Consider the following 20,547-nt stretch of genomic DNA (forward strand, 5'->3'; position numbering starts at 1 on the left):
TATTTTTCATCTATAACACAGTTAATAACAACGATAATTGGAATGTAAATAGAGCATAGATAGTAATTGATGAATAAAGTTTGACGTTGCAGCGCGTTAATTAAAATAAATTTAAATGTGTTTAAATTTAATAATATTAGTCTCCCTCGGAACACTGTTACTTGTCATCGTTTATTTTCGTCCTAATAATGATAAAGAACGTATCATAATTTTGTTTATTGTTCTCGAGTAGCCAGTTAACACGAACAAATTTTTTTATAACGAATTTCTTCATATCCTGTGTCCGAACAATTGCAATTTGCCAGGTCGCGAGCGCAGGAGCTGCTACCGACAAGTGCGCCTTACAGTTTCCTTATTGGGATCATTTGTCACTGTAAGGTGTGTAGAAAGCTCGTAGCTTTACCACTCGGAAAAAGATTGTGCTGTGCTGGGTGCAACATTTGTCAAGCGTATCGAGCGTGTGAGCTGTGTGCGACTGAGATGTCACCGAACGAATGTGAAAAGACCAGGCGCGATATCGCTCGTTCTTTATTTCTTTTTTAAATTTGATGCGAGAGCGCATGGGATAACGACATAGCAATGTAGGGAGGAATCGAAAATTCAAAGCACGCTATATAAAATACCAGACAATAATTTATTCTATATATTTGCATTGTGCACGCTTACCCTTTCTTAAAAGAAACGTATCTCGGCATCGATCGCCGCTTCAACTTAAACTCTGTCATCTTTTGGAACGTAAAGTTTCCATTAGCGAGATAGCGCTAGACTTTTCATTCGTTTCCGTGATCTAATGATGTCGAGGAAAAATCCGCGCTCGAGGAAATTGCGTATTCATCGCATGCACAAGAACATCCAAACTTGGAATTAGGTTTTTCGAAATCGCAAAAAGCGCGCCTTTATACATACTGTCACAAATTCAAATCAATCTAAAATTTCTAAAATTTTTTAAACCGCACATATCCCAAGTAGCGAAACAAAAGAGGATTGATAGTTTTTTAGAAAACGTTGAAAGTTCTATTGATAAATTGATTTCATTCTTTTTTTTTTTTTTTTTTGTTTAATTGTATAATAGAGTTTACAAAAAAATTTGCAAAGATTTTTGTGGACTTTAATTGTACACATTTTAAATAAAATTCAATCTATAAATTTATACAAATTTACATTTAAATCCTATAATCATAAAATTTTTAAAATTTTATTAATTCTAATAATAAAATTAAATGTAACTCATTTAAATCTTAACTATTCTACATTTTGATTTGAATTCTGATTTAAATTAATTTTTTAATTCATACCTCCTAATAAAACTTTTCAACAACAATACATAAAAATATCTAAATTAAGTATCTCCATTCGTGGACCATCAAATTAATCAACAAGTTCCTCTAATTTTATAAAATGCCGCCAAATTTTTTATTTTTAATGTCTCTACATTTACTATTTTAATTAAATTCTCTTTCATTAAAATAATAGGGTATCTAATCCTAATTTATTTAAATAAATTTTATTAGAAATTTATTTAAATTTAATAAATTAATTTAATAAAAATTTATTTAATAAAATATTTAATAAATTAATTTAATAAAAATAATTTAATAAAAAAAAGCGATTATACATATATCTGTGTAGAGACAATACAACGTAGCTTCTGTAACATCGTAAGAGGATATAGAGATCTCTCGGAGGAAACGTCGCGAACATACTCTAGCTTGATTGGTAACTATAGTTGCTGTAGAAGCTATAAGGTGGGAAACTACTGTCGTCTTTAAGTATAGTCCTCCTCGATCTCACGGTTTCCTTTCTACCATTTGAGCCGACGAACCTAATTTACCTCGGGATAAGTACCCGAGGGCGGGACAAAAGCGAAAGCACACAGACAGTGTCTGTCAAATGCAAACGATTACAAAGTCGCGAAATGTTATTACTATGATAATTTCATCCGTGAACTCATGATAGCAACAAATTTCAATCTTTCAGAAACAAGATGCGAAATTGCATAAAATTGGAATAAAATGTTGAATCTAACAGAAATTATGTTTTTATTACAAGTATATCGTTTGCTTATATTCCCTGTCGACTATTATAATCGATTGAGAAGAAACTAAATAAAAAAATATAAAAAATACGTATATCTCATATTTACGATATATCATATAAAAGATATTAATTAATTCTCTGTATGATTAAATGTGTCTCAACTTTAAGAAATAAATGAGAAAAAAGCATATGAATGTATCGTATTATTGCCGAGATACAAAGGAAGGAAGTTCGAATTGCGAGAAGCTTTTCATCGAGAGTTCGAAAGTCGCCATCGATCCCGAATTAATCTTGTCGGATACAAAGTTACTACCGAGTTAACATTACGTTTGTATTTGTAACTGCTTAGACTGATCACTCACGCAAACATAGAAGCACTCTCTCAAACCGTATATATATATATATATTGTGTTACATCCACTTCAAAGTCCTCTCGCTGCCTGTAATGCGTTGATCCTGTAATAAATGTTTAATTGTCTGACAGTATTACGAGGCTTGGACAAATTCCTCGAAATTAATATAAGGATTTTCAGCCGCTGAACATTTCGTATAAACTTTAGAGCTTTAGCGCGGTGATGATTAAGCAATGCTTAAAAGACCAACTCCATGATTCTCTCCTTCAAAGTTAGTTGGAGATAACTTACACCGAAAGAGATAATTACGTAGCAAAAAGAATGTTGAAATACGTTCTTCAAAATTAAAATTTTTATTTTTATTATCATGATGTAAATTCCGTCGCTCTCAACTTATATTTGTCATTAAAACAGCTCTACCACTTTTTAGCCTATTTTTTTTCCTCAAGTATGTATATATCTAACCAATCTATAAACAGATTTTGTTAATAAAAGAATCATTTCTTATCATTACGATTATTAATATCTTCGTATTAAAGAGGAGAAAAATCTTGATTATCTGCAATGTCCTCAAAAATTTTCGTCAAAGCGTGTAAAAGGATTAAATTGAGCGTCACTATTCGTATATATATCCCATCTCATCATCGAGTATATGTCAAATGTTTCGAGAAAGGCGATAAGCCAAAATACGAAGTGTTGAATTAACTTGCGAAATTAATTGCTTGCTCGCAATTTCCCCGAGATAGCTAGCTCGTCCCGGCTGAGCAGTCTTTGCTTTGCAGCTTTTGCACTATCTCTCAATGCATTTTCGCGAAAGGAGAGTTTGAGAGAGAGAAAAAAGAGAAGAGTATTTTTGCAATAAAATGTTAAAAAGAATGCAAAAAAGAGAGCTTCTCTTTAGGAAGAAGTCAGAAAATTCGAATTTGCGAAAATGGAAACATAATATCTGGCGAAGACGTGAGAGAGAAAGCGTCATCGTGCACTTGTCTGGAAACTTGCCCACCACATCCAACATAGGGAAGCTATTTCCGGTGAAACCGAAAAATCTGACGTACACGAAACACGTGGATTGAAGTGTTCGCAGAAGCAAGCTGTGCGGTTGCAAATATATGTGCCTCTTTGCCTCACGTCATTTGCGAAATTCATGACATTTACCATGTGCTTTGTGCTGCATTATTTAATCTTATACTATAGAAATATTTTTACAAATATGTTTATCTCTCTCTCTCTTATTTCTTTTCTCAAAATGAGTACATTAACGAAAATTATTTTAAAAACATAGCAGTATGTTTTTATCATTCTATTTTTATTCTTGTAGAAAAATTAAATTTTGCAAAACAGAAAAATACATTTACTAATTATCTCCATTAAAAAAAAAAAAAAAATATGGAGAATATTCTGGCCAAGATTATAGTCCTTTAAATTTGACGTTACAGAAAATATACGATGGCTGAAGCATACAAAGTGCGGTTTCCATATGGTAATAAAAGTAAATCAAGTTGGACATACAGTTCATCCATGTGCATGTACAGTAAAGAAAAAATTGAATCACGCAACCACAAAAAATTCGTTAACGCACAACGGGCGTAAAAACGAAAAAACAGATTTTCCGTACGAATTTTTCGTATTAAATTTCTTTCGTATCTCTTAAACTCGTAAAATTAAATTTTTATTTCGTTGCTTTAGAGAAGCAGATTTTGCCACTTAGCTTATTCATTCTCGAAATTCTACAGAGAGATGCTTCTAGCGAGTAATTAATTAAAATTTTTCGTACACCTCGCCTATGAAAATTCTACTTCTTCCATATCCGTGTTCATTTAATTTTATATTGTTAAGAATGGAAAAAAAACTAGTTATTTTTCTAAATATTTAAAAAATCTCTACATATTATAAAGTTGCAAGTATTGTTGGAATTCCATTGCTTATTATGAATTCATTTGCTTGTTAATAAATTTTCTGTCTATTCGTTTTATTTGTCGACAGATATAAAATTATCATGTGTTGAAACAGAAAAATTATTTTTCATATTTTTCTAGAATATAAGAACGTGTTCAAAAAATTTCAAAGAATTTTATTTTAGTTTTGTAATATACAGATATATTCTGGATGATGGAAATTTTTTTGATGTATGATTGATTTAAAATTGTATTTCGATGAAAAATTATAATCTCATGTTTCATTTTAAAGCTATAAACAGTTTAGCCTTAGCATGTGTTCATCCGTTATTCCATTTTTTTTTGTCGCATTTTTTCAACACACCTTTTGTCAAACAAGCAGAGTTTAGAAGTGGCATTGATTTTTCCTCTTTTCCTGCCGGCTTGTTACTCCATTATTCGCTTTGTGATCGTACGCGAGTTTTACGCTCGACGGGACGGCGTTTTAATTATCTTCGATCGTGCTTTTGCAACGAAATGCCATATATGTGAAGTCGCTGAAAATTCCATTTATCATACGACGGCGATTATTGGCCTTACGTTTTGCTGACAAGCGCACGAGCATCTCATATAAATCACAAATCAAAAAGCAAAAAACGTGGCGTATAAGGCGTGTGATTTGATAAGAAAATCTCGCCAGATATAAATCTTGAAAAAACTCTATAGCATGATGATTTTATTACCTAACGGATTTGAAATGACCTTTTCTCTTACATTTGAAAATAAAATTATTTATATTTAATAATTTAGCAATAATTTATAATATATAACGTAATTTCTGCATACATTTTTGCAAATAGAAATTTTGTATCTGTGTGAAATATAGACAAAGTGGTACGGATGAAAAGAGTGCGCGGCAAGATGTAGGAAATTGCCAGACATTTTCTTTCTTGAAAAAACTATAGCTGCTCGCTCGCTCTCTGTGATGCTACGGCGTTAAACGGGTTGAGATACGAGGGCGCCGTTTTCAACGAAGGTCACGAACGCGATAATACGATAGCTAGCGTGCCAAAACAGTTTTATACAACTGGGAGAAAGAAATTTATGTATATTCTGATATCGCGAAAACAGCCGCGAACCAATTGTTTTTAAAATTCATCAGTATCGAAAATACGAATATTGTAAAATTGCGAAAAGTTTATTCCTTCTAAATTTTTCATCATGTCAAGTATGTAAAAGGAATTGAGGAATATTTTATGAATTTTAGTAAACATATCTGAGGAGAGCTATAAGAATTTTTCAATACAAATTCATAATAAGATAAAAAATGCAGATTTCGTTTCTTAGATTTCTGTTTTAAATATATTGCAATAATTTTGACGTACGTAAGAAAAAAAAAAAAAGACTTTTCTTATAGTAAATCGGAATGAAATATCTTTTCACGACATAGCTCATTTAGTGGAAATGGAAGGAAGCCATTAGAGTTTCTCAGTCATTCGCACAGAATAAAAGCTGTTAACATGATACACTGCTCCGGCGCCAGAATATTATCCTGCCAACATCTCTACTGAAAATAATCCTCGTTCGCTCAAAGTATTATCGATCCTGCAATCATGATGACTCTTAAAAAATACCGAAATTTCAGACGAACAAGTTGTGCGCTACAAAGAAATGACTGATATTGACGTGCAGACTTTTAAAGAGATGGATATCAGAAAAAAAAAAGAAAATTAAGGTGAGGTAAACGAAAAAAATTGAAACATCAAAAGGGATAAAAGGAGATAAAACGAATGATTAATATTTCTTTGAGCTAATCGAAAATTTAATCCAACAGCGTAATCGATAAATTTATTAGCGAAGACGCGAAAAAAGAAAGGTGAAATTAGATAAATTGAAGGAGAAGTTCAACGTTTTGCAATCGTTTTGCTTCTTTAATTTCCTTTAAATAAAGCCAAAGAATCGATTCTACGTATTTACGAGGTTAAATGTTCCTTTTATTGCGATAATTTTTGCTAATTATCAGGCTCCTAATTAATAGAGCTTCTATAATCTTAACCATCATTTTGCTATGGAATAACAAATGACTAACACGTAAGTAATATTCTTCCAGCGATTCTTGTAATATCCGATAATTGGCACTTGATATTCGGCCAGAATTGCGCAATTAAAGACTTCCCGAGACTGAGGTCACACCGCATCTCTTCTATCATCGACCTTAATTAATATAAAATATTCATATGTCCAGATTTTAAATCTGCTGTTTTATCAATTCAATTATTATCGGATTTTTTTATGCAATATATATCATTAATTGTCTCATTCTCTCTATATAAATTGTATAAAGTTTTTAACGAGTATAATATTTATTTATATCTCACGTTTTGTGTATATACGTTGTATGATAACTAAAATATAAATAAATATTTTTTCCAATCAAGATGTAAAAATTCTAAAAAATCTATGATTAAAGGAATCGCAAATATATATATATATATATATATATATATATATATATATATATATATATATATATTTTATAAATCGCAATTTTCTCCTTCCCATTTAACATGATACACTTTACACCGATCCTATATTTCTCGAACGAGTAAATATTTTTCTAATCAGCAATAGATCTCGAAATATATATACTTGTGCAAGATCTCACCTTTCCTGCAAACTCGATGTTAATCAAAGGTCTTCTCGTATTATTGAAATTGACCACATTCCAGATTACAAATGAATATTTTTATCATAGATTTATATGTTTCGCGAAAAAAAAACAAGCAAGTAATTTCTCCGGGAATTCTAAATAATATTGCTAAGTTCAATGCACAATATGGTTAAAAAAAAAAAGAATCGATATGAACGCAATATTTTACAATTCAAAAATTCCTATCTTCCCACGTTGCGGCGAAAAGTTGCGATTTTATGAGCTCGACAGTTTTTTGATGAAACGTATCAGTCGTACATCAAACTGCGTGCCTACAAGCAACGCGAGCGATAAATATTGCGTCGATGAAAGATCAAAGATAAATGAGAGATAGTGTTTGACTGTCGCTCCAACACGATCAATAATCTTTCCGCTTATATAAATAGCCGCTATTGATTTTCCACTTTGTAACATATTCTTCGTTTACCTTTTTCTCATCCCATCGTCGGCTTTTCATATTTCAAGGTGAGCACTTTGAAAACAAACAATTCGCTTCTTCATTACCGTCTGCACGAGTATTATATTGATATAAGAGTTATTTAGATCAACACACAAACAAGTTAAAGGTGTAAACACGAGCTGAGATATACAAAATTGAAAATAATCTCATTGCATGTATCATTAATTCTTATATGTTTGCAATATAGAGTTTTAAATAATAAAAAATATTAAAAGAATGAGATCGATGATAATAAAACAAGATGTATCAATTACATTTATTATAGGAGGAAATTTCAAATTTTCACGTCTCTTAAATATGAGGTAACCATGTCGGAGAATTGCGAAAGAGAGATTGTAAGAAATTTCTATTTTGCAGTTGATTATGGCTAAATAGATTCTGATAATGCAACGCATCGTAAATCTGTATTTCAATGCCGAGTGTCCATTACAGGTAAATTTATAGCATGAGTGTAAAGCATTTTGGGCGTGCGTTTCCTAGCTATTATTTTGTTTTCTATACCGACATTCTCTTAAATTTACGTTTGACCTTGCGGCACATAATGTACGACAAGTTTTGGAACATGCGGAATGTGTAATTCTAATTTCAGGAAATTGTGAATTATATAAATAATATATTACGTCATGTTCAAGATTATGAGAATCATCATTATTAACTAATCATTATTAACATTTGAGATTTTTATTGTAGTAAAGATCTCTGATTTTTCAATTGCAGGAAATGGGAGAAACAAATATGTTGTAATCTCATCTGTTTCAAGAAGATTCCTTGATCCAGAAATTACAATTTCAAAGATCAAAGAGTAATCAAAAGTCAAGGAAAATCAGAGATGATTCTACAAACTCATCTCTTCATAGTAGCTTTTCCTTTTTTGAATGTAGTAAAATAGAGATATCTAGAACAATACGTTGTTTCTTATTATGTAAAAATATAAAAGGAGAAAAAAATAAAGAAAGATAAGTCATTTTAAATAATTTTCTTAAAAATTATCACTGAAGCGACGAAATATTTTTTTGCGCCCTATAAAATATGTACTATATTATTATGAAATACAAAAAGATTTTTTCCAGTCAGTTAATCTTCTTCTCTTTTCGAGGTAAAAAATTTCTTCTCACGTACAATCTTTCGATCGCTTACTAATATCAAGCTCACTGTTTTCCATTCTCGTATCGACACGTCGATTGAAAAGTATTCAGCCGCTGCACATTGAAGCGCTATAGAAAACTCGTTGTTGACTCATGTTCCTTCTCACTGCACACGATTGAGTATTCTCGGGGTGGACAGTTGTCCGACTTTTGTACCACGTCATGTAGAAAAAACACGACAATATCAACTAGAAGATGGATTATCGTCACGATTCCATTGAAACGGGTTAATGTCTCAAAAGTTCAGTGGAAATTTACAGTAAATAAAAACTTTTAAAAATCATTTTTATCTTATAAAATTAAAATATGTATAAATAACAAAAATAAACATACTATAATATTAATATAAGATAAGAAGACAGATAACGAATCTTTTTGCAGTTTAGCTTAATTTTTTTTTTTTTTACGCGTGTAGAGAATGAATACATTTCAGCTCTCTTCAAGTTTAACCGGATTTAAGAGTCAGCAATTACTTTTATTTACGTTGTCATCTCGTAGCATCGTAAGCCCATTTGTGTAGATGCGTGTGTGTGTCTCCACAAGTCCCATAAGTTAAAGAGAGACTTGGGCGTTTCCAATGGCTTCTCAAGGATGTGCTATTCCCCTCGTCGATTTACGATGACGCGTAAAATCAATTAGATTTCTTCATCCTTTTCCGCCGTTTTTATTCTATCCCGAGGGTAAACGCTTTTTTTTGGTCGGAGAGACCGCAGCTTCTATGAAATTTCGCTAAAGTTTTACTTTGTTCGTCATTAGGCGGATTAATTTAATTCCATTCTACTGTAGAGCAATTCTCGCGTAAATTTTGCCCATCTATTTCTCCCTCCGGTGTTGAAAGAAATTCTGTGTCATATAAATCTATTCTAAAATATCGTACACACATATCGATTATATACTTTAGATATTAAAAACATTATTGTTGAATGTGTAAAAAAATTTGTATTTTCTATAATTCACATATTGGTCTCCTTTGAAAAGAATCGAGATACGCAATCTTGGTTGAGTTTGTTTTTTTAAATTGTGTTGAGCGTATATCGCTGTCACGGGAGCAATTTTAATTCTTGTAAACTTTTACGTTCAGCCCGTAATTCTCAGGATACCTCTACATTTTACGTAAAATAAATTCACGTATACACACATATATTTAAATCGTAAAATACACTGGGTTATAACTCTATATTATCGCTAGAAGCATCAAGACAATTTCATTTTCCTTATACAATAATTCCTAACAATAATGTAAACATTATATTATGTTCATGAAGAAATTTATGTAAAGAAATATCTATCACGTGTGACGTATAAAATACCTTGGAGAAAATTATCCGAGTTTCTTCTTGAGAAGGAAGAAAAGATCCGTGATGATCAAAAGAAACGAAACGTTAACGCGAGAAAGTTTGACGAAAAGTGCACCTCGAACAACAGAACAAGTTACCGTAATCAAGAACTTTCCGTGAAATGTGTCATGCTGCAGATATAGAATTCACTCGTTCGCATTCTTTTAATCCAGCAAACTCCAAGAACTTGATTAGGATACATCGATGCTTGTCTTTGCTCATGTCTTACTACTGACTTTTATTATTAGTGCACAGAATGCTGATTGATAAAAGACAAATTTTCGATTCATAGCATCGCCAGCACTATCAAAAAATATTATTCAAAGTTATAGGAGAGCTACGATATTAGTTCTCGGTTTTACACGAGATATCTCGCTTAAGAGCAAAGAGTCATATAAGAAATGAATTAGCAGAAAATCAAAATTCAAGTGTCATATTGTGAGAATATTTTATCACAAAATTGTCATCTTTCATAAAAAATTTATATTTTTTCCATATAGACAAGAAGCTAAAATTTTTCCGCTTGTTATAAAAAATTATATATCATGATGTATTAAATTTTGACAGCTATCAAAATATACGCCATTATTAGGCTACTATAAAAATTCAAAAATTAATTATATAGAACGGAAGCATTTAATTAAGAGAATGATGTTAATTATATTTTGGCATACAAGAATTAATAGCGAAAACTATTACAGTTTCACTAATATGATTAGTTATTCATGATGCAATAAATTATAATTGATTTAATTTCTCTCACCGAGGTCAGTTTGTGTTTTACGAAATGATTACAAAGTGAATTACGAAATTATATGTATATTACACGGAAATTCATATTCATTTACGTACGATATGATAGACATTTCCGAATGGCAATGGAATCTAACCATCCAGCAAAGTGTGCGGGGGAGTTAGTTTATCCAACTATAATTTAATTTAATATTAGATAAAATGTATGATTTTATCAATATCGATAAAAAATGACATAAAACATATGAGATGTATCGAAATGAGATTTACAAATATAGCATATTTCTGATTCTATTTAAGAAAATATATTAATTAAATTTGAATTATATAAAGTATTATAAGCGAGTTGGTAAGAATTGTTTCATTTACAACAATCTTTTTATCTTACAGCACTCCCGTGCTAGAATGCAAAGCCGAGAACAGATCGGGACGGGGTCCCGGGGGACGTCCAGCTCCACTTTTACGATCCCGAACTCTACCAGCCATTGTCGCGCCTGGTCTCAATATACTTCAAGCTCAAATCGATGCTCGTTACAACGGTAAGTATAAATAGGATTTTTATTCTCTTGCGCCTTTCTTTACCTTTTTTCGTACACAGTACACTGTCGTATTATAGCTATCTTGATCAATTTCTTGCGACAATGTTTCCTTTGTAACATATATTTTTTCTTTCGTATTGCCTGCAGCTTTTCCTCCGCAGTTATCTCGAAATTTCTTTCTCTCTCATCCTTTCATTGCTGGTAATTCGCTTTTAACGCGCGAATACAATATTGCTCTTTACTTTGTTTTATCGCATCATCCTGTATCTTTCTTCTCGAGATGCGGTAACAACATGTGGTAGTAAAATTTATATGTATTTATATAAAAAAGAATAGTGAAAGTAAATTAATAATCATCATATTTTTTAAATCCATTAAAATATATTATGCTTTTGTCCTTTGCACGTTGTTGATGCATCATCATCTTTCTCCATCACTGCAAACATATTATATTTCATAATTGTAAGTTTCTCTCGTCATTTGTAAATTTCAAAGTTTGTACACGAGTAGAAATTTAGCGATTACGTTGAAAAACAGTCTCTCACCCATTTAATCATAGTCATCTTTCGCTCGCATTCAGCGGTAACGGGGATATCGGTCGTTCCACCTTCCAATACGGACAATACTTGCGCGAAGCGCGCAAGTACGGCTTCCCAATGCACCAAGCTTCTTACGCCAAGAATATCCTTTACGGACGACACGATAGGTAAGGTATAACCAAGAATTTATTGCATAAGTCATGAAATGAGAGGTCTCTCAAGTTTATATTTGAGTCTGAGCCCCGCACTTCAGAAGCTCATGCGTTCACATTACTTTTGTATCCTTATACTGCTTTTCTTTAAGTAAATGTTACATTTTTCTCATTGAGCATGCGGATTATTTAATATAAGTAGATCATCCAATAGAATTGTCATCATTTTTTCCATTCAGATTATTGAAGTGATTTAGATAGCGATTTTTATAGCGTATTGATATCCTCATTATTAATTCCTTATTAATGTACAGTACAAGCATGATTATGTATACAAAGATGACAGAATTATTATGATTATATTACAATCTTATTGTCAAAATATTAATTTAAATTATTGCAAAAAAATGTAATGTTTCAAATTAATATAATTTCTTGCAAATTTATCGTTTTCTCGTTATTCAAACAATCAGCACTGTCTTTTATTGTTTTTTACGCGGTATTTGCAATGAAAACATATTTTTTCATGTTTAAAATTTTAAAAGTTAAAATTTAATTATTATATTGGTAGCACCCGCTTTATCATCGAAAATTAATTTCTTGTTATCCGAAATTAAATTTTATTATATTCGATTTTTCTTTCCTCTTCTGGAGAAAAGTATTTCTCCTTCTTTAAAATGTCCAATGTTGAAGAAACTTGACTACATTGCAAGATTATTGTGTTCGGTACACAATATCGCGAATTTTTCGTTGGTTGATAGTGACCGGAGATGGATTTTATACACTATATCGGGTAATCGAGAATCGTTGATTGTCCGCCTCGTTTGAATTCATGTGACGGTTTTCCTCTGTGACAGCACGTCGCGTCTCCGACTCTGGACCAGCGAGCAGGGAATCCTCCAAGGAACACTCGGCAAGAAGCGGCAGGTTGAGTACCTCCAGCATCGGCGGCTCGCAACCTCTCAACCGGCTTGCCAGGCTCTTGAACCAGAGGCCGAGCTTCACGCCGAGCGATGAAATTCCACGACGGCTCTCTTGGGAGAGGTATGCCACCGAATTATTATATTGATTATATCGCGTACTTTCTTGTAATACGTTATGTAGAAATGAAGTCGCATTTCAATGATTATCTGACTTGACATAATATAACAGCGACTTTATAATGCAACGGAATTACGATCTTGACATTCTGATGGCAAGCAAGCAAAACCCGCAATTCTTACATACAAAATCTATAAGAAATTGATGAATTGAATTAAAAGCAGACTGTGTATATGGTGGAGCGAGAGATGCACTGCTCCAACGCCGTAAAAATATATTGTTGTAACTGAAACCGATAGAATACGAAATTAGATGGAAAGCCGATACACGAACGTTAGCTTGACGAAACTGCTTAATAATCGCATTCAGAATTTGCTTTTCAAATGTCCTCGCCGAATTGAATTTTGGATTGGCCTCTATTGAATTAGCAAATAAAATGCTAGAGAATCATTTGATTCTTCATTCAGGCACGCAAACAAATAAAAGAAATTTAATTTTTTGTAAGCTCATATTTATAGATTCATCAAACATAGCGATCCTCTTGATTATCGCCACTTTATCACGCCAACCTCATCAATTGTTTCCCGACTCGGTCAAATGTCCTTTCCATTTTTCGTGTTTTACTCGTGATACGATTGCGCATTTATTTCGCATAACTACGGAAATATTAGGCGATTAAGAAACACTTTGGTAATGACGTGTATAAATCGCTCATGTTGATCCACTTCTTTCGGAAATAATAATCATCTAAATAAATAGTCTTGGAAAAAAGTGGAGTTGTTTCGTGACAAATAATTTTTCTCAAACAAATAGTATTATTTGTTAAAGAATGGTTCCACTTTTTTCCACGACTATTCATACTAAATTCATACTAAATAAACAGAACACGTTAAAATTAAATATAGCAAATCATTTTCTTTTTTTTTTTAGCAAATAGAGTATGATATTAGCATCAATCGATTTTTATCGCTTTTGTCGGAAGCGATAAACGAAGCGTGGAACAATTTTCTAGTTAGTGATATCATTGTGTCACTATGAATGTGTTCTTATTGATCGTGTCGATGAATAGCGCTCTGATAGATTTCCTGCGCATTATCTCGCTGTATAGGCTGTTTCACGTAAATTAGACAGCAATTTTCTTGAATACATTCCTTTCAAAAACGCAAATTCAGTTTTCAGACAAGAGTGTTGGTTGTTTCAAAAACATCATTGTCGGAATACTCAGCTTGGCACATTTTCGTTATTATTATGCGCAAGTGACTTACTGAAATTAGGGTCCTGAATTAAAATACAAACGTCACAAAGTTATTATGACAAGCGGTGATGTTTTGTGACTGCGTTCGCGAGGGTCGACAATTAAAGGGGGTTCAAGATTAAAGTAACAAGCTTTACTTTCACACTAGTCATCCTAAAAGAAGAATTTTATCCTGGAGATTAAACCTGGTGGTTCATAAAGTTATCTTATCTTTTGGTAATCGCTCAACTATATATTTGGTATTAATTAAAAAAAAAAAAAAGATTTTGAATAACTCTGAGCAATTTCTGACACAGTGCAAAATTAAACCAACATCTAATATGTGACTGAATAATTTTGGTTTCGATAAAAAGGCACCAAAGGCCACAATATGTTATTTGAAGCATGAATATAGATCCTAAGCATCTAGGACATCCTACTGCTAGTAACATCTGGCGCCTTTATTATACTATAAACGCGTATATGCCCTCGACGATATTAAATTACCGTCACCTCGGCGATGGTATAGCTCGACTGGAAAACGCTTAAAATGAGGGAACGCATCCTGCATCAGCAGTTCATGCGAACCGCACCCATGAAAATGCATCGATCGTTTGATTTACGATCCTCGCCACATTAACGCGCATCACTCACAAGGTTGAAATTCCATTTCCTTGCTGATATGAAAAAGAATTTGGCATGTACTTTGCTTTTCTCGTCATGGATTATGTAAATTTTTTCACGTAAAATGGACATAAAAAATATAAGTCAAAAGTGTGCTATAAATCAAATTTGCAGAAAAAAAGAAAATAAAGAAAAAAAAATTGTGTTTCTCTCTCTCTCTCTCTCTTTCTCTTTTCTGTAATAATAAAGCGATATTAATTGGCAGACGAGAGTGCAGTACGACGAGTTCCTGCCTGCCAAGAAGCAGTTCAATCGACAGCGTGGCGGAATGGAGTTTGACAGGTGGAATAGGAACTGTCGCCGGAAATAACAGTGTGAGTGCTGGCAATAGTTATGGCCTATTTGTCGAGCATCCACCCTTGAGAAGAAGTCCAAGTCCGTTGTTGGGAGCGAGAAGTGACAGATTGAGTCTAGTGTCGCCTAATATCGGCAGAAGAATTAAAGGGCACAGAGCGGTCGTAGGTAAGTCACTGTAAATTGTTAATCGACAAAATACACCGCGCGATAACGATTAAAATACATCAATATTTTTTTCGTTGCCGAGAAATAGAAAACGACGCTAAATTTTTGCGTTTGAAATAAACATTCTCTTTTTTTTTTTGCTCTCGTCAAAATATACATGTAAGTATCTTCAAAGTTTCTAATTAAAAGCATTTGCGCAAACATTAATAAAAAAGTTAATTAATAAAACGCATGATAGCGTCTAATCAAAAGGGTACTGCTTGCGCAATTTTCGCGAATTATTAACAGGGCTACGGTACGATTTTATGCTTGAGTTGCAATATCTGTAAATTAGTTGTAAAAGTTTGCTCAGGTATAATGCAATATATATATATATTTCTTACAATATATTTAGATACGCTAGTCGGTAAGAGAGACTGCTAAAAGCTTCTTATTCATTCGGCAAAGTAATAAATTTATAAATTTATTTGCAAAGAATGATTTAAAAGACGATTAATAATCGCTTGGCCGCTACAAACGATAAAATAAAATTTAAACTTAAAAATAAAATTTTATTCAAAGAAATAAAAACGCAATATTTAAAATATAAGCATACATCCTTTTCCAACTTCAATCAATAATATTAATGAGAAATCTGTAGTTTTGCACTGAGAATCAAGTTCTGTCAGATTGCTCTGCACGAAATTTCTCCTAGCAGATTTGATTAATCTATATCTCTTCAGAGTTTATAATTGCACGTGGCAAATTTAGTTCAAGCAGTACGAATCTTCATCGTTTGTAACTTAATATATATTCAGAATTACAGCTTCCCAGTAATCGTCCATAATAATGTAACGAAAGAGTTATTAAAGTTATAAATTTCAATTATTCAGTGTGTGGCTGAATGTAATTTCACACAATAATCTAATATATAATATATTTATTACAGGAAATAATACTTGTGTATTTATATATAAAAAGTTGAATTACATTTTTGTTGATACGCGCGTGTGTGTGTGTAAACGTTTGTGAAAACGTTTTCTACAATAGTATAAATGGCTGTTGTGCAAAAACATAAAACAGACAATATTTACAACATTCGTCGTCTAAGAAAATATTTTACGATATCACATTACTTTTTAAATACTTTTAATCTATAAAGATTGCAATATGGATGAAATGGCGGTACACTAGCTGCAGGAAATTCAATACTGATACAGCTGAGGAAAATAACTCGTTTAACTATTAGTCATTGATAAATTTACAAAATTAAAATATGGATCTTGATTTTTTCGTTTTCTGTCTCACTATTGATAATAATAATGCGCTGAATCGTAAAATATAATATTTAAAATTTTGCGTCAAATTATAATGAATTTTATTTGAAAATATGATATTTCTCATCGAATCTTTCTCATTTCTTCAAAAAATATGTTTGGTAAATTCATTTATAATCATCATTTATGATAAAAGTATTTCTCGAAAATGTTCTTCTCAAGGAATAAGCTCGCGACAGAAAGTTTTAACCACCGGAGACCACTGTGGCTTAAAGTTAAATTGCGGGAATAGTATCGTTACTAGAATTCTGAATGAATTTATATATCAGCTACCAGCAGCTGTTATGTCCCACTTATAATTATCTTGAGAAATTAGAAAAATTTGCAATTTCTAAAATATTTTCAAATTCTAAGATGAGTTTCAAGTTCTACAAAATTGATAAAACATTGCAAGTATTTCATTACCGAGCATTTAAATATAAATATTTATTTATGCAATATTTTTGAGCTCCAAAATTTCTTCTCTAATTACTTAGTCAAGATAATAAGATATTCTTTTGAATATGTGTATTGAGAAAATTTCTGCGCAAAAGAGATCCTTTGAAGCTTAAAATTGCTTTTGTAAAAGCTGTTACTGCGAAACAGTGTTTTAAATAATACGTATATAAGAAAAATTCTTTGTAATAAATAATTAGTGCACGCTATAATTTTGACACGCGGGATTTTTTTCAAAAGAATAATATCTGACATAAGGCTGGCACAGCCTATAAAATGCTGTTCCTCATTACAGCTTCGTATATATTCGGTTAAGCGCCTGAAAGTGATGAAACCAGAAACCGTACACGTTGAGCGAAGCGCGCGATATACCTGCCTCGGACAGGTCTCTCCTCAGCCAATCATTTTCCGCGCTTTGTTTAAGTCCACCTGTCCGACGAAGGAAGAAAGGTGTTTGCGAGCTGCGTATCTAAGCGACCTACACAGTTCGCGGCCGCGACCGCTCTCGCGTACTTCGAAACTCTCGCTGAGGAAAGATTCGCGATGGTGAACAAAGGACGCGCGAACATCGCTCATCACACGTGCTAGAGAACAAATGCGACTTTTCAAAATCGCAATTTAATCATCAGTGATACTTAACTAATCCAATTCAACTTTTCCGCGCAACGATACTCCCTACTTCTCCCTCCTCCTCTGCCATCTTCCTAAATCATATATAATTATATATATATAATTCACAATCAGTATTCACAATAATTTATCACTGTATATAGAGAAAATAATGGAATAAACCTCTCTTCTCTAACAACGATTAACGATACCGGCGTAGGTGGAGTCAAGCTTATTAAAAGTCAATTGCTCCATATCTAATGTAATTAGTGATGCAGTGAGTGAAATGATGTAATAAACGGGAAACAATTTTGTTATTATCATCGAAAATCATCAATGATAAATAAGATTTTTTTCATAAAAAGAAATTGTATAAAATTGAAGAGATTGAAAATGCTGTGATACTGGATACGAATCTTAAGGACTTTCGAATGGCTCGGAGCACTGCAGTGTTTCGAAAGAACAAATTATCCACGAGCGTTATGAATATCGTTAAATGTCGCGGTAAATCGAGTTAATCGGCACATCTTCGAGAAAAAGAACTTTACAAAATTTGCCGATGACGGAGCCGCGCGCCATCGTTGGATGAAAATGAAGGAGGAAGGTGGAATTTGAGGGAGACAAGACGAGAGATACGAAGGTGGAGAGGACCTCACGAATGCATGGTCGGGAATCGTCGCGCGGCATAAACCGGTTTCTGCATTCGGTGCAACGACGTGCAACGACGGCGCCGCCGGTGAGTTTTAACGAGGAACACAACACCTCGCGACACAAACGCTCTCGCCGTAATCGATTCGATTCGACGAGTGCTAATTACGAGCGGTAGTTTAACGAGATTGAATTTCACTCCGACTTCGTTTCTCCGACCATCCAAAGACATTATGCTAAAGTCGCTGCGGAGGCTGACTTGAATTTCACGGTAGAGCAATGATACAGGTGAACGAGTTGGCAATTTATAAGAGCATAAGCATTACCGCATCTTATAATTCATCATCGTAAATAAAAGTATCGCGTAACCGACTTTGCAATAATGCGATTTGAAGCTGGGAAATGATGTCTCTCATTTCTCACTCATTTCGGCATTATTTACCCGAATCGCGTGATACCGAAAGAATAATGACCGATCCGGAGGCTTGTAACTTCCAATCAATTACGCAAGATATATCTTCCGTCCCCCATAGAAACGATTCGCTTTCACTTTCAAGGCTCCACGTTCTTGCTCAAATGTTATTTCGACTCTTGCCAAGGATGGAAGACGAGTGATTTTTCGCCATTTTATTTTCGAATAAATGCGACACATCGCGAAAGAATTTAAATAGAATCCGTACAAGCTTTAAGCGAAGAAAGTGATTCGAGTATACAACGTGTTGATATGCACGTCAAGTGAAAGCAAACGTGAAAGCATATACATTCTGCATATAAATGGCAGAAGCAAATGTAGATGAGACGATCCAAGCGTTTCTTAACTTTCAGCGGAGCTACATTCCTATCCAACTATCTCTGATGAATTTTTGCTATTGCTTTTCAAAGACAAATCCAATATCCTTTTTGCCACGAAAAGCATTAATATATCGTTTACTTGTGATAATGCGTTTAATAAATTTATAATATTTGGTGTGATGCATAATTAATGCAATAATTCAAATTTGACAATTATAAATTATTCATATAATTAATACATCAGGAAGAATAACTTTTAATTAAATTTGATTAAATCATAAATAATAATATGCGTGTTACATTATTATCATTCTTAATTAAAAAATATTCACAAGTGTTGTGATGTGATATCAAGTATCATAATTATTAATATAAGAATAATGTTTGAACAGTTTTACAGTGGCATTATCGTTTTTTCATCAACTTATATCGTTTTAAACTCTTTACAGCAAGATGTTTTTCTATATCAATTTCTAGATTAAAACAGCAATTATCGTCAAATTATAAGACTTGATATTATGCATCGATTGCATAGACCACATCCATAAGATCGGATTATGTAAATGCGTTGAACTTAACCATCGAAGAATCATGATAGGAAGTGACAGGCGGAAATGAGATTTTTCCAGATTTTCCTTGAAAAATTAATCCTTTCTCTTTCTTCACCCGATCTAAATTAAATTAGTCGACCTATCGCCACGCTACAGCCCGACAATCATATTTTTCATAAACAATTGCATTTTCTTCGATTCCACTATTTTATTTAATCAAATTTTTAATTAAAGTCTTCTTTACAAAGTCGCACTAATCCGAGACTTGTTTCAATAGTATCTCTATGTGAAGTGACCAATTACATTTTTCTTATTACAAAAGCTTCTTATCATAACGCATTTTAAATTTATAGTTGCAAATAAATCTTTCCTTATTGCTTTTTTTTTTCTTCTTTTCTCTTTTGTCTCTAACTCCTCTTTCCCCATAAATTTATGCCATGTAACCCTATTTCAAGCATGTTGAGTTGAATTATTCAGAATCCAGGAGTGATTTTCATGCATGGCGAGCCTCCTATTCCGCACCGTCAGCAATGCGAGACAAGAAGGTATAATAAAAAAAGAGAGTATAAACACTTTTTCTTTCCACTTTGTGTCAACGTATTCACAGTATTTCATAGTTTTAACCAAAATAAACGATCTGTCCCCCTCTCTCTCTCTCTCTCTCCATCTCAGCTGTATTGTTCGACTATATTTTCATCTGCTATGTCATACAAAGTTCGCTCCTTAATTATCTACTCGCTCGTACGAGGATAGATCCTGATCTAAGCGAAACTTTACGGACGGGTTTACGACGCTCGCAGAAATCACGGAAGTTTCCGATTGTTCCCCATCGTAATTGTGTCCCACTTCCGCTCTTTCAAGTTCTGCATGGAATTA

At 32.8% G+C, this 20,547-nt stretch overlaps 1 protein-coding gene and 1 long non-coding RNA gene across 4 annotated transcripts in view; one reads left to right on the forward strand and one right to left on the reverse strand.

The window, feature by feature from the left end:
• LOC126849456 (uncharacterized) overlaps positions 1–20,547 on the reverse strand; it is a 79,561-nt gene that overhangs the window by 17,202 nt on the left and 41,812 nt on the right. The gene's annotated exons all lie outside the window — the stretch shown is intronic.
• The window catches only part of LOC126849428 (uncharacterized), a 64,075-nt gene that overhangs the window by 16,758 nt on the left and 26,770 nt on the right, over positions 1–20,547 (forward strand). For 2 of the 3 annotated variants that reach the window (XM_050591230.1, XM_050591233.1), the window contains exons 3-6: positions 11,060–11,208; positions 11,789–11,914; positions 12,757–12,943; positions 15,064–15,320. In XM_050591230.1, coding sequence (XP_050447187.1) covers positions 11,060–11,208; positions 11,789–11,914; positions 12,757–12,943; positions 15,064–15,320 — 719 coding nt within the window. The remainder of the gene's footprint in view (positions 1–11,059; positions 11,209–11,788; positions 11,915–12,756; positions 12,944–15,063; positions 15,321–20,547) is intronic. The other variant, XM_050591232.1, reaches the window with a different exon arrangement.

Source organism: Cataglyphis hispanica, chromosome 5 (assembly GCF_021464435.1).
Source record: "Cataglyphis hispanica isolate Lineage 1 chromosome 5, ULB_Chis1_1.0, whole genome shotgun sequence".
Classification (NCBI taxonomy): Eukaryota; Metazoa; Arthropoda; class Insecta; order Hymenoptera; family Formicidae; genus Cataglyphis; species Cataglyphis hispanica.